The sequence below is a fragment of the Staurois parvus genome, unplaced genomic scaffold (assembly GCF_062004578.1).
Source record: "Staurois parvus isolate SC_StPar_1 unplaced genomic scaffold, SC_StPar_1.0 ptg000652l, whole genome shotgun sequence".
Classification (NCBI taxonomy): Eukaryota; Metazoa; Chordata; class Amphibia; order Anura; family Ranidae; genus Staurois; species Staurois parvus.
Window position 1 is genome coordinate 2,681,991 of NW_028318448.1, and position 13,442 is coordinate 2,695,432.

Sequence of the window (13,442 nt, forward strand, 5' to 3'; positions counted from 1 at the left end):
TTACACCTAATACCCTGGCATGAGGGGTGGAACTAATGGTTATATTATTGATCTTGATGGAGAAGTCAGGGGAGGGGGCACAGGCTGGTGGGAATAGTATGAGCTCAGTTTTAGAAAGATTGAGTTTGAGGAAGTGGAGTGACATCCATGCCGATATGTCACTTAGTAGGTTAGTAATGTGAGAGGAGACTGAAGGGGTGAGGTGAAGAGTAGAAAGATAGATTTGTGTGTCATCAGCATAGAGATGGTACTTAAAGCCATGGGAGTTTATCAAGTGACCAAGGGAGGAGGTATAAATGGAGAAGAGAAGGGGTCCAAGGACAGAACCTTGATGCATCCCACAGAAAGAGGAAGTGGAGAGAAGGAAACAGAGTTATAGGTAATGCTGAAGGAGCTGCAAAAGGTAGGAGGAGAACCAGGAGAGAGCAGAGTCTCGAGGGTCAAGATAGTGGGGTTTTTTGAGGAGGAGGAGATGGTCAACAGTATCTAAAGCCGCAGAGAGGTCAAGTAGTAAGAGTACAGAGTAGTGGCCATTGGTTTTAGCAGTTAGTAAATCATTAGTGAGTTTTAGTACAGCAGTTTCAGTGGAGTGTAGTGAGCAAAAGCCATATTGTAAAGGGTCAAGAAGGTTGTTGTCAGTGAGGTAAGAGCTCAGGCGATTGTAGACTAAGCATTCTAAGAGTTTAGAGGTAAATGGGAGCAGGGAGACGGTTCTTAAGTTGTTCAGGGTAGCCTTACTTATTCATGTAGGGGGAAGCTGGTATCTGGGAGCTCCCAAAAAGGTGCTACCCATGGCGAAGGCATGTGGTGCCTGGTATAGCTCAGGAGGGGGCACACGCTCAAGCCCCCCTTTCCTGCATGCCAAAATTAAGGGACTAGTGTGAATTTTAAGGGGGACTTCCCATTTTTTTTTTTTTTTATTTGTATTGGGATTCCACTTGAAATCCATACTAGACTGCAAGGGTCTGTATAATTTCCTGGAGGAGTTCAGACTTTTTTTTACTTTTTTGCATGGAGTATCCCCTTGACCCCCTCATGATCCAGGGTAAAATAACTCAGGCTAAATTTTGCAATTACATGTGTTAGTAACTGTATACATCATTGCAACTACTTAGTATATCCAGGTGGATTATACCTTGTTTGCTCAGGACAAATTGGGCTTTCTATTGGTGGCAAATGGTAACAGATATTTCCTATTTTTTTTTTTTAACTTTTATTATTATTATCGTTATTATTATTATTAGAAGTAGTAGTAGTAGTGGTATCAAAGGAAAACTTTTCTTAATGTAGCTGAATATTTACGACAATACCATAACTTACCACCAAAAAACAACCCAAAATAAATTATTTTACTCCTGAGTATTGCATATTATTTGTTGTTTCTACCCATGGTAAGGCCCAGAAACTATAGTGTACATTTTGTTTTTTGTATCCTACCTAAAAACCCCTAATACTGATAATATTGTAATATTTCCCATCCCTTTAATTCATGTATGACATTTTGGAGCTGACATGAAAGTTCCTCAAGCTCCAGAAATTAGGCCTTACAATTTGTTCTTCTATATTCTATTAGGCACCCAACTTAAGATTGTTGTTTTCAGGCTGCATTGTGTTTTATATGCATCCCCAATCATTGTAATTGATTAATATGCTTGTTTTATCAGTTAGTAAATAGATATTTATCCAAGATACACTATACCTTTTCAGAATATTTAGGATACTGATTGGTAAGTAGCAAATTGCAAACACTAGAAGAACAACCATAAGCATTCGAGCAGTTTTTCTTCTGGCCCGAATCTGTTTTATCTCAGCAGCCACTGCATTAATTCTTGGTTTACATGTTGGTTGTCCTTGACCTCTAGATTGCATTGGACATTGCAAGGGCTTCCACTTCCTCTGAACAATAGATGACGTTCCAGGAATCTGTTATGTAAAGCACACATACATGTTGATAAGTTAAAAATAGATTATCCAGTGGCAAAAAAACTTTACTGGTGTAAGCATGAAAAAATAGAATTTATTATAAATATAATCATCATTGTCATTCCATTTACCGTATTTTATTAAATTAAGTAGCTGAAGGTAAACATTCTTTTAAATAATTTACAGTACAGTTCACACTAAGTACAGCTCACACAAAAAAGAAAAGAAGGGGTAAGAGATAAAATTAGGAACTTAAAGAGAAGGGGAAACAGACAATATATTAATGAATTTAAAAATAGGGAATTATTGACAGCTGCAGCTGCTTCCCTTTCTGTTGTGCTATGCGGAAATAAATGTGTTGCATCTATTTACACTCAGTTTTGGAGCTTTGACAATCTCACAATCTGCAAATATTCTGCAAGAAATGAAAGGGGTACCCTTCTATAGCCCACATTCCCTGTAGTGTCAATATAATAGAGGCGGGAGCAAAGCATCCATTCAGTTCCCCCTCATGAATGATACAGCAATACATTAAATATAGACAAATAGAGGATTCTACATAAAATCAGCCTAGATAAAAACTCATTGGGATTAACCATGCTGTTAAATTAAGGAACATTGCTGAATCCTAATTATGAAAAGTAACCATCTAACAATGGCTGTTTTGCAGAAATGTCATTAGACTATACTTCTTTCAAAGTGGCATACTGTAATTCTAACAACTTTCAATCATGCATGTTCATATATATGGCTTTCATCTTGTACTCCTTTCAAAAATGGATGTTAGTGGTGGGAATGCTACATAAACCATATGCAGATCAATAACACAGTTAAGGAGTTATCAGGCTGGTTCTTCATAAATAGTTCACCTTAGATTCTTTTGCATTCCACTGTTCTCACCAAAGCTGTACTTATTCTGAAATAGCATCATTCATTCTATTTGATTTCTAACACTGGTCTTAAAGTAGTACTAACCCCCAAAACAAACATTTATTATATTGCAGCTTACCAGTTCTTAGATATGATGGCTGCTTTCATTTTCCTTTTTAGGCTTTATTTCTTATATTTTCATCTGGTGATCTGGCCAGTAAAAGTCTGTTGTTTTTCAAAAGAACAAGCTCTCCAGCGGAATATATCAGTTACAGGGATGAGACAAACTATTTACCACTTTCAAGGGTTCTAACAATGATCAGCTTTTATGTATCTATGTAGAACCTTTATCCCAAAAGGAAAAAAATGTTTGTCATATCTGCTTATAAAATGTGAGCTGTAGTTCAGCTTCAGTTTGTTTAGTGTATCTAAATCTGCTGTGCCACTATGCTCCTTCATCCAAGAGGATAATACAGGAGGTGGGTTAATGGCCAAATCACCAAGTAAAAAATGAGAGAAAAAGCCTAAGAAAATAAAAATGATGCTGCCACCACATCTACTGATTCGTAACTGCAATATATTACATTGTTGGTTTTGTGTTTAATACCACTTTAATTTTTTTTTTACCTCTTGCTGTTTTTTTCCTGCAACTCATAATGAGGAAAACACATAGTAATAATAATAATGATAATGATTATTATTAATAATAGTACTAGTAGTAGTAGTAACAGTAGCCATAGTAGAAGAAACCTTTCAACATATTAAGCCTTTTACTAAGTCAAAAATACTGTTTCTAGAATTTTCTCAACCTTTCTAATGAAAGCCACCTAGTCTTAATCAATGAACTCTTACAGAGTTTGCTAAAAAAAGATTTAGAATGACTGGATAGCAAAGCCATTTTCATTTTCATTTTTTTAATGTGTAAAGTGTGTGCGTGTGTGTGTGTTTTACAATAAAAGCAAAAAGCTAAGGCACTTTTGTTATTTTGATGACCCACGACTGGTTAGCACAGCCATGTTTAGTTTCTAAATGTGTAAATTGTGTGTCTGTGCGACTATATATATATATATATATATATATATATATATATATATATATATATATGTCCTCTCAGAATTGTGCCGGAAGTGCACACCGTGCACGCTCCCAGCACAGTTACCTGAGCCTAACGGAAAGCTCCCGATTGCTAATTGCATCTGTCAGGGATCCTCTCGATCCTCGCCGCGATGGTCCCGGCGCAGGCGCAGTGTGCCGCCCTGTGCAGGGACTCGAGCACTAGGTCCGGGCCGGCCGCGGCGTTCGAGTTCGCGCATGCGCAGTAGAAGCCGCGGCCGCCCGCTGGGCACCAATGGCAGCGCAGGGCGGGATATTTAAACGACCCTGAGCTGTCATTCAGTGCCTTCTGGTCTTACCTGTATCCTGTATCTGCGAACCTGTGTATTGTAAGTTGCTGACCCGGATTGTACCTGACCTTGCTGTATTTCTCCTGCCCTGACCCTTGCTTTGCCTGACCTCTCTCCTGAATGCCCCCTATTGGATTTGACCTGCTGTTGCTGACCTGGCGTGTGACCCGACCATTCTATGCCCGCTGCCTTGTACCTTGCCGTCCTCTCTGTTACCGACCCGGCCCGTCTGACCTTGCTCATCCATCCATCCATCCATCCCGTGCAGTGGGGTCTGCTGACCTCCTCATATCAGACTCTTCCCCGTGGGAGCCCTTGGCGCATACCACTACCACTGACGGACGCACCCAGTAGCCACGACCTGGTCTCAGGGGGCTCCAAGTCCATCCCCACCATCAGGGGCCCTGGTGAACAAGCACCCTGGGACTTAGACTCCGTGCGCTGGGGACGCCTATTCAGTGGAGTGCTAGTGGTACCGCCAGGCGGTCCCTTACAGTACCAGAAGGCCATGACTGAGTCTAGAGGAGGGCCCTCGCCGCTTGAGGAGATCTGCAGGCACCTGTCTAACTTGACACAGGCCGTATCGGCCCTGCAGGACAGATGTCAGCAGATTGAGAATCACTTCCAGACCTGCACTATATCCGTTTCTGCCCCACAGGCCGCGGTCCCCGCACCCCCGGCCGTAGCAGCCCCTGTGCCGGTTTCTGGGGCATCCGCCCCACTCCCGGCGGCCGAACCCCGAGTACCCTTACCGGAACGTTTTCACGGGGACCGCACACGCTTCAGGTCATTCCGTGAGTCCTGTCTTCTCTATTTTGAGTTGCAACCACGAACCTTTGTGACTGAATCCGTGAAGGTGGGGTTCGTCATCTCCCTCCTGCAGGGTGAACCCCAAGACTAGGCCCACCGACTGCGGGGAAAAAATGACCCTCACCTCAGTTCGGTTGACAATTTTTTTGACGCAATGGCCATCCTATACGATGACCCACAGCGGGCAGCTTCTGCTGAAGCTACTTTGTACACGCTCGGGCAAGGCCGCCGAGCGGCGGAGGAGTACGCGTCTGAATTTAGGCGCTGGATGGGGGACACACGCTGGAACGAGTTTGCTCTCCTGCATCAGTTCCGTATAGGCCTACCAGAAGGCCTGAAAAATGAGCTCGCCCGGGTGGAGGTGCCTGAGACTTTAGAGGACTTAATTGCACTGACTATTAAGATTGACCGTAGACTGCGGGAACGCAGGTTTGAGAGGTCCGGCCAGGGTCATGGAAATCCCTGGGGGTCATTTCAAGGTCCCAGTCAAGCACCTAGGCCAAACATCCAGAACCGGCCACCTGGAGATATCCCTGAACCTATGCAACTCGGCCTGGCACGGCCTAAACTATCTCCAGAGGAACATCAGCGCAGACGATCCCAGAACCTGTGCCTCTACTGTGGTGAAGCTGGTCACATGGTACGATCCTGCCCGCAGAAACTGAGTAAGTGCACCTCTTCTTCCTTGTCCATTGGCAATGTTAGTCCATCCCAATACTTAGTGGTGCCCCTTTCCTTTCAGCTTCCGGAAAGGACCGTGGAAGTATCGGCCATAGTTGATTCGGGGGCATGCAGCTGCTTCTTGGACATTAATTTTGCTCACCAGCAGGGTATTCCTCTCCAATTGAAACAGAAGGGGTTCAATATTTATTTGGCCGACGGTTCCCGGATAAAATCAGGGGTAGTGAACCAGGAAACCCCCTCCATCGCCACTGTCATTGCCGGCCAGCACCAGGAACTGCTCCGCCTGGATGCTATAGCTTCACCCCTCTTCCCAGTCATTTTGGGGCTCCCATGGTTACGGGCCCATAACCCCCAAATTGACTGGGAGACCGGAGTAATTTCGTTCCCTTCTCCATACTGTCGGGTATACTGCCGCACTTCGGGCCCGGGGGTCCCCCAAATCCTCCTGTGCTCTGAGGGGGAAACCGAATTAAAACAGGTAATCCCAGCAGCCTACCATGAGTTTCTAGATGTGTTCAGCAAGCGGGGAGCTGATACTCTACCCCCCCACCGCCCTTATGACTGTCCCGTTGACCTGTTACCCGGTTCAGAAATTCCTTTTGGGCGAATCTTCCCCCTTTCAGAGCTCGAATTGGGGGCCCTGAAGGAATATATCGAGGACAGCCTCCAGAAGGGGTTCATCCGCCCCTCCACTTCACCGGCGGGGGCGGGAATTTTCTTTGTTGAAAAAAAGGACAAAACCTTGAGGCCGTGTATCGATTACAGGGAGTTGAACAGGGTCACGATAAAGAACCGTTACCCACTGCCGTTAGTACCAGAGTTATTCCAAAGTTTAAAAACAGCAGTGGTTTTTACAAAGCTGGATTTGAGGGGAGCATACAACTTGGTTCGCATAAGGGAGGGGGACGAGTGGAAGACGGCCTTCCGCACCCGCTTCGGCCATTTTGAATATTTGGTCATGCCGTTCGGGTTGTGTAAGGCTCCGGCCACGTTTCAACACTTTGTGAATGATATTTTTAGGGACTTCCTGGATGTCTTTGTTATCGTCTATTTAGACGACATTTTGATTTTCTCCCCTTCCTTGGGGGAACACAGAATACATGTAGCGAGGGTATTGGGACGATTGCGGCAGCATGGGTTGTACGCCAAGGCAGAGAAATGTTGTTTCGAACAATCCAGCATTACTTTCTTGGGCCTGATTATCTCCACCGCGGGGGTCGCGATGGATCCCCAGAAAGTCGCTGCAATACTGGATTGGCCTGAACCCACGGACAGAAAAGGCGTCCAACGATTTATTGGTTTTGCAAATTTTTACCGAAAGTTCATCAAGAACTTCTCGGGTCTGGTCTCCCCCATTACTCAGCTAACCAAGCTGGGAACCCGGTTCAGATGGACACCAGAAGCTCAGGAAGCTTTTGAAGCCTTGAAGAAGTTGTTCACCTCGGCACCCATTTTGGGTCACCCAGACACCGCCCTGCCCTACATCCTGGAAGTGGATGCATCGGAGAATGCGGTAGGTTCCATCCTCTCCCAGCGGAAAGGCACCAAGGAATTGCTCCATCCTGTAGCATTCTTCTCACGGAAGCTTACCCCAGCAGAGAAGAATTATGATATCGGTGATCGAGAGCTACTGGCGATCAAAACGGCATTAGAGGAATGGAGGTACCTGCTGGAAGGTGCTGTGCACCCCATCTTAATATTTACTGATCACAAAAACCTAGAATATCTGAGAACCGCCAAGCATCTACGCCCGCGACAGGCAAGATGGGCACTATTCTTTTCTAGATTCAACTTCCACATTACGTACCGGCCTGGATGAAAGAACACTAAGCCAGATGCGTTATCACGTATGTACGAGGACGCCAAGGAGATCCCAGTACCCGACACCAACCTGTCCTCGGGTAACTTCTTGGCCCTTCAGTCGGACCTTCGTTCCAAGATAATGGAGGCATCCACAACCGTCTCTACCCCAGCCGGAGGGCTCCTCCAGAACAAGGGGGGACTCCTATGGAGGGAAGATCGGATTGTGGTGCCGGAGGAAGCCCGAACCCTGGTCTTGGGCCATTGCCATGACCATCCGATGGCGGGGAACTTTGGCCCAGAAAAGACCCTGGAACTTCTCCGACGCTCCTTCTGGTGGCTGGACATGGCTAAAGATTGTAAGGGCTATGTAAGGTCCTGTATCACCTGCCAAAAGAACAAGCCATCCAGAAACAAAGTTTGGGGTCTGCTGCGACCCTTACCGATTCCTGAACGGCCTTGGCAAAAGATCTCGTTAGACTTTATAGTCGAGCTTCCGCCATCACTAGACCACACGGCAATCCTGGTGGTCGTGGACCGCTTGTCCAAGATGGCCCACTTCATCCCGTTGAAGAAAACCCCCTCGGCAGCCGAGACTGCGTGAGTTTTCATTCGTGAGGTAGTAAGGCTGCATGGGGTCCCCGAAGACATTGTCTCGGACCGAGGGGTCCAGTTCACGTCAAGATTTTGGAGGGCACTGTGCAAAGCCCTGGACATCAAATTGTCCCTTTCCTCTGCATTCCACCCTCAAACTAATGGTCAAACCGAAAGGACCAATCAGACCCTGGAGCAATACTTGAGATGCTACACTTCGTTTACTCAAGATGACTGGATGCCACTTCTCCCCCTAGCGGAATTCGCGTACAACAACGCCCGTCACTCAGCGACGGGACAGTCCCCGTTCTTTGCCAAGTATGGTTTTCACCCCGTCTTCCTCCTGGATTTGGTCCCGGAATGCCCAGTACCAGCAACGCAAGATGTAGTAACGTTTTTCTCCACGAACAATAAGAAGCTTCAAGAGGCCATCAGTCGGGCCCAGGAAGACTACAGGAAGGCATTCAACAGGAAACGGAGGGGAGATCTGGTGTTGCGGCCTGGGGAGAAGGTTTGGCTAGCGACGTCCAATTTAAAGATGCTTTGTCCGTCGAAGAAATTGGGACCCAAGTTTATAGGCCCCTTCTGCATTAAACGGATGGTCAACGAAGCGGCCTACGAACTCGTCCTTCCTGACACACTCAAAATCCACCCAGTCTTCCATGTGTCCCTGCTGAAGCCAATAATCCCAGATGCCTTCCCTGACCGAGAATCGAGACCCCCGGAAGCCATAACGGTCGAGGGAGAAGAAGAATTTGAGGTGGAATCAATCCTAAAGTGCCGAAGGAGGGGGGGCCAGGCCCAATTCCTAATCAAATGGAAGGGCTATGGCCCTGAGGACAATTCTTGGGAACCAGCCCAGAATGTCCATGCACCTAGACTTGTCCGGAGGTTCTTTCGCGATCACCCGTGGTGGAGAGATCGGGTGGGCATCCGGAGGTTGCCCGTAGGGGGGGGGCAATGTCAGGGATCCTCTCGATCCCCGCCGCGATGGTCCCGGCGCAGGCGCAGTGTGACTCGAGCACTAGGTCCGGGCCGGCCGCGGCGTTCGAGTTCGCGCATGCGCAGTAGAAGCCGCGGCCGCCCGCTGGGCACCAATGGCAGCGCAGGGCGGGATATTTAAATGACCCTGAGCTGTCATTCAGTGCCTTCTGGTCTTACCTGTATCCTGTATCTGCGAACCTGTGTATTGTAAGTTGCTGACCCGGATTGTACCTGACCTTGCTGTATTTCTCCTGCCCTGACCCTTGCTTTGCCTGACCTCTCTCCTGAATGCCCCCTATTGGATTTGACCTGCTGTTGCTGACCTGGCGTGTGACCCGACCATTCTATGCCCGCTGCCTTGTACCTTGCCGTCCTCTCTGTTACCGACCCGGCCCGTCTGACCTTGCTCATCCATCCATCCATCCCGTGCAGTGGGGTCTGCTGACCTCCTCATATCAGACTCTTCCCCGTGGGAGCCCTTGGCGCATACCACTACCACTGACGGACGCACCCAGTAGCCACGACCTGGTCTCAGGGGGCTCCAAGTCCATCCCCACCATCAGGGGCCCTGGTGAACAAGCACCCTGGGACTTAGACTCCGTGCGCTGGGGACGCCTATTCAGTGGAGTGCTAGTGGTACCGCCAGGCGGTCCCTTACAGCATCCATGTGACTGCTGTGACAGTCTATCACAGCGAGGAAAGAATGTCACCAGCACACCAAGATTCTCCAATATGGGTCCAAAGCTTTAATAAGCAATCACATAGTTACAGCAAGAACAACCTTTCGGAGTTTCACAGGACCCCTTCATCAGGTATATGGCAAGTTGTGTTAACACAGAGAAACTAATTTAAAAAAATCCACCAATCAGTGCAAACAGAACATGCGCACCACAGGACTTACACTCAAGACAGCCAGTAGACAGTGCCATAGAAACATTAGGAATGAGACCAGCAGCTACCATGGGTCATGAGCGTTATATGCTCCTGACAGTATATACTGTTTACATTTGTTGCATTGTTTTGCATTAGCATTTAGTAAAAATCTGTGTTTAGTAATTCCTTAAATAGCATTTTAAAATGATAGGTGATCTATTCCCTGTTGATGGATTTAATAAAGTTTTATTTCATTATTGAATTGTATTGCACAATAAAATGTCACAGGTTTAACAGGAATATATTGTCATCCTGGGTCCAAGCTATTATAATAACAGGTTTTCATTTGAATACATCTTATCAAAAATCATAATGTCTAGAATTGTGGAATCCCTGGGGTGTTTTGTACAGAGCATGCTAAGTTGTTAGTAATGGAAGAAAAAATGTGAACATGGTATGTGATTTGTATTATTTGCTTTGTGCATCTGTGTTTCAATAAATACTACAAAGGAGATAAACATCTATTCTAACTTCCAAACATCTATTCTGTTTAGCATCAAAAACTATGTTAGCTTGAAATTCAAATACTCAAATAGGTTTTTCCAGACAAAAACACGACAGCATGCACTTGGGTGTAGCTCTGCCCCCTATTCACTTACAGAACCGGTTATATCTACTATAATATGATTAAGAAGGTATTATCTGCATACACAGAAAAGCTTTTCTACCATTTCTTCTAATGGAAGAAATTAAAGAATGGATCTCTTTCAAATAGGTTTGCTAAACTGTATCTATTCAAAGATGAAGATGAAACTTACTGTTTTGGTTTTAGTCGGTGTACCAGTAATCAGACTAGCCAGACACAAAACCCCACCAATGGATGATGCAATATCTTTTAGCAATGCCTGGGACAGAGAATGGATATGGAGCTAAAAAAGATTTATACTACTTTAGATAGTGCATCTAGGCCAGCACTGTCACTCATTTCTATAGCCATGGCAATTTATGTCTGTGTGGAAAAAGTAGAAACTGACCTTTTGGCTGCTGATTAAATCACTGGGTCACTGGGTCAAATTAAGATGGCCGGTGACTCCACTGGAGAGGCAGCTATAGATGCAATATGCTGTTCCCCTAGAGCCATGTTCTAGTCTGTTATGGCCAGAGGATCCTCATGGCTTAAGGCATGGACTGAAAACACCTCAAACTGGTACAGAATTCTGTTTGTTCCTCCCTGTTCAGTAATGTGCTGGAGTAAGGGGGCAAGTTGGGAATAATTCCTGATGCAAATACAGCAAAGGACAGAAAGCAAGGAAACAAAATATTTACTAATGGTAAGTCTTATAGGCCTGGGAAGGCTATAGCAGAGAAATGAACAATCATCTTTTCTTTGTCTAAATCTAAGTCCACTCCTTCCCACCAAGAGCAGCAAACCCCTTCTGAGTGTTTCTCTCCCCAAATTTGCGTAGTAAGTGCCAGGTTGTGGGAATTCACAAAAGTTTATGCAGAGCATGTTTAGGATCCATGGGTTCTGTCAATAGTTCAAGAAGGCCATTGTTGGGTTTTTTCTTCTCCTCCAATCCATTTAATTCCCACCAATGTTTCTCTGGGCAAGCAAAAGCTCCAGGCAAAAGCACCATATGCAGTATATCCAAACGTTGTTGGAAAGAAAGCCTTCTATACATGTATTTCCCATTCAGAAACATTTCAAGGTTTCTATTATTTCTTATTCATAAGCAAGAAGAAACAAATCAGGAAATATAATATACAGTTGTGCTCAAAAGATTTCCTACCCTGGGAAAAATCATGACATTTTAGCATTGACATTGAAAATATGACAGATTATGCCAAAAAAACCTTTATTAAAGAATAGTGATCATATGAAGCCATTTATTGTCACATAGTTGTTTGGCTCCTTTTTAAATCATAATTATAACAGAAATCACCAAATGGCCCTGATCAAAAGTTTACATACCCTGGAATGTTTGGCATTGGTACAGACAATCAAGGTGCTGCACACAGGTTAAAATGGCAATTAAAGGTTAATTTCACACATCTGTGGCTTTTTAAATTGCAATTAGTGTATGCATATATTAGTCAATGAGTTTGTTAGTTCTCATGTGGATGCACTAAGAAGAATAGATACTGAGCAGTGGGGAGCAGAAAAGAACTGTCAAAAGATCTGCGTAACAAGGTAATGGAACGTTATAAAGATAGACAATTATAGAAAAAGATATGGAAAGCTTTGAATATGCCAGTCAGTACTGTTCAATCAATTATTAAGAAATTGCAGATTCAAGGATTTCTTGATACCAAGCCAAGGTGAGCTAGACCATGAGAGATTGCAGCCACAGCTGCCTAAAGAATTGTTTGGGATACAAATAAAAACTCACAGGTAATCTTGGGAGAAAAGCAGGCTGCTCTGGACAAAGATGGTGTGGTTGTTTTTAAGGAGCATAATACGACAATACTTGAACAAAAATGAGCTGCATGGTTGACTTGCCAGAAAGAAGCCTCAACTGCACCAATGCAACAAAGTGTCTCAGATGTCTGTGTTATGAGCTGTAAACTACCTTATTGCCGCCATTTTCCAAGCAGGGTAGTTCCAAGACCTTTCCCCCTGCACTGTTCAAATCTCTGCAGATCTTTTAATCTGAGTGAGGACATCTTTCCTCTAGCATTCCTTGTTTAAACATATGATTCACCACATCCGTTAAATTTGGGAGGAATGACCTCCTCTTTTAAAAGGTCAGGATAGCTGTTCATCATTCCTTTTGGTATTAGAAAGGGGCTTTCAGCATCCACCAAGACACTTGCATCATGGCTGGTCAAGGTAATTCAGAGGTTTTATATGGTGAAAGATGGATCCAATAATTAATCTCAAGGCCCACTCTACCAGAGTCCACAAGGGCAGAATTCAGAGGTGTATTTCCAGAATTAATCTGCAGGGCAGCAACCTCCATGTATGGCACAATTCTAGCCTATTACAGTATTGACCACAGTGGAAATTGATTTTTCAGTTGTAAATTAAGCTAATGATATGTTTGTTGAATAAAATACTTAATCATTACCCCTGCAGGGTTTTGCACTGAGCATAGTTATGACGAGACAAATCATCTTATCTTATCTTAAGGAGAAATACCTTATTATCATTGTAACGCAAATTACAATGAAATTCTATAAAAACTCCACACATATGAGAACATACAACATCCTGAACATACACTCATGGGAACATTATGCCCCCATATAAAAACCTAAAAGGAGCACCTACCACAACAACAAGCCAAGTCACTTAAAGCTAGATAATATTATTAGAAATTACCATTTAGGGCCTTGGAAAGAAACTTTCCTTGATTGGGTTTGTCCTCACCTTTATATTTCTGAACCTCCTGCCAGGTGGCAGTAATTTAAAAAGATAGTTTCCAGGGTGGGACAGGTCATTTACTATTTTGCCTTTCCTGCTAACACAATAGGGCTTGTAATTTTTGTTTAAAGAAACTA

General features: G+C 44.6%; 1 protein-coding gene across 1 annotated transcript in view; it reads right to left on the reverse strand.

Moving 5' to 3' along the window:
• HCRTR2 (hypocretin receptor 2) overlaps positions 1 to 13,442 on the reverse strand; it is a 104,289-nt gene that overhangs the window by 17,070 nt on the left and 73,777 nt on the right. The window contains exon 5 of the mRNA XM_089694113.1: positions 1,700 to 1,923. Coding sequence (XP_089550239.1) covers positions 1,700 to 1,923 — 224 coding nt within the window. The remainder of the gene's footprint in view (positions 1 to 1,699; positions 1,924 to 13,442) is intronic.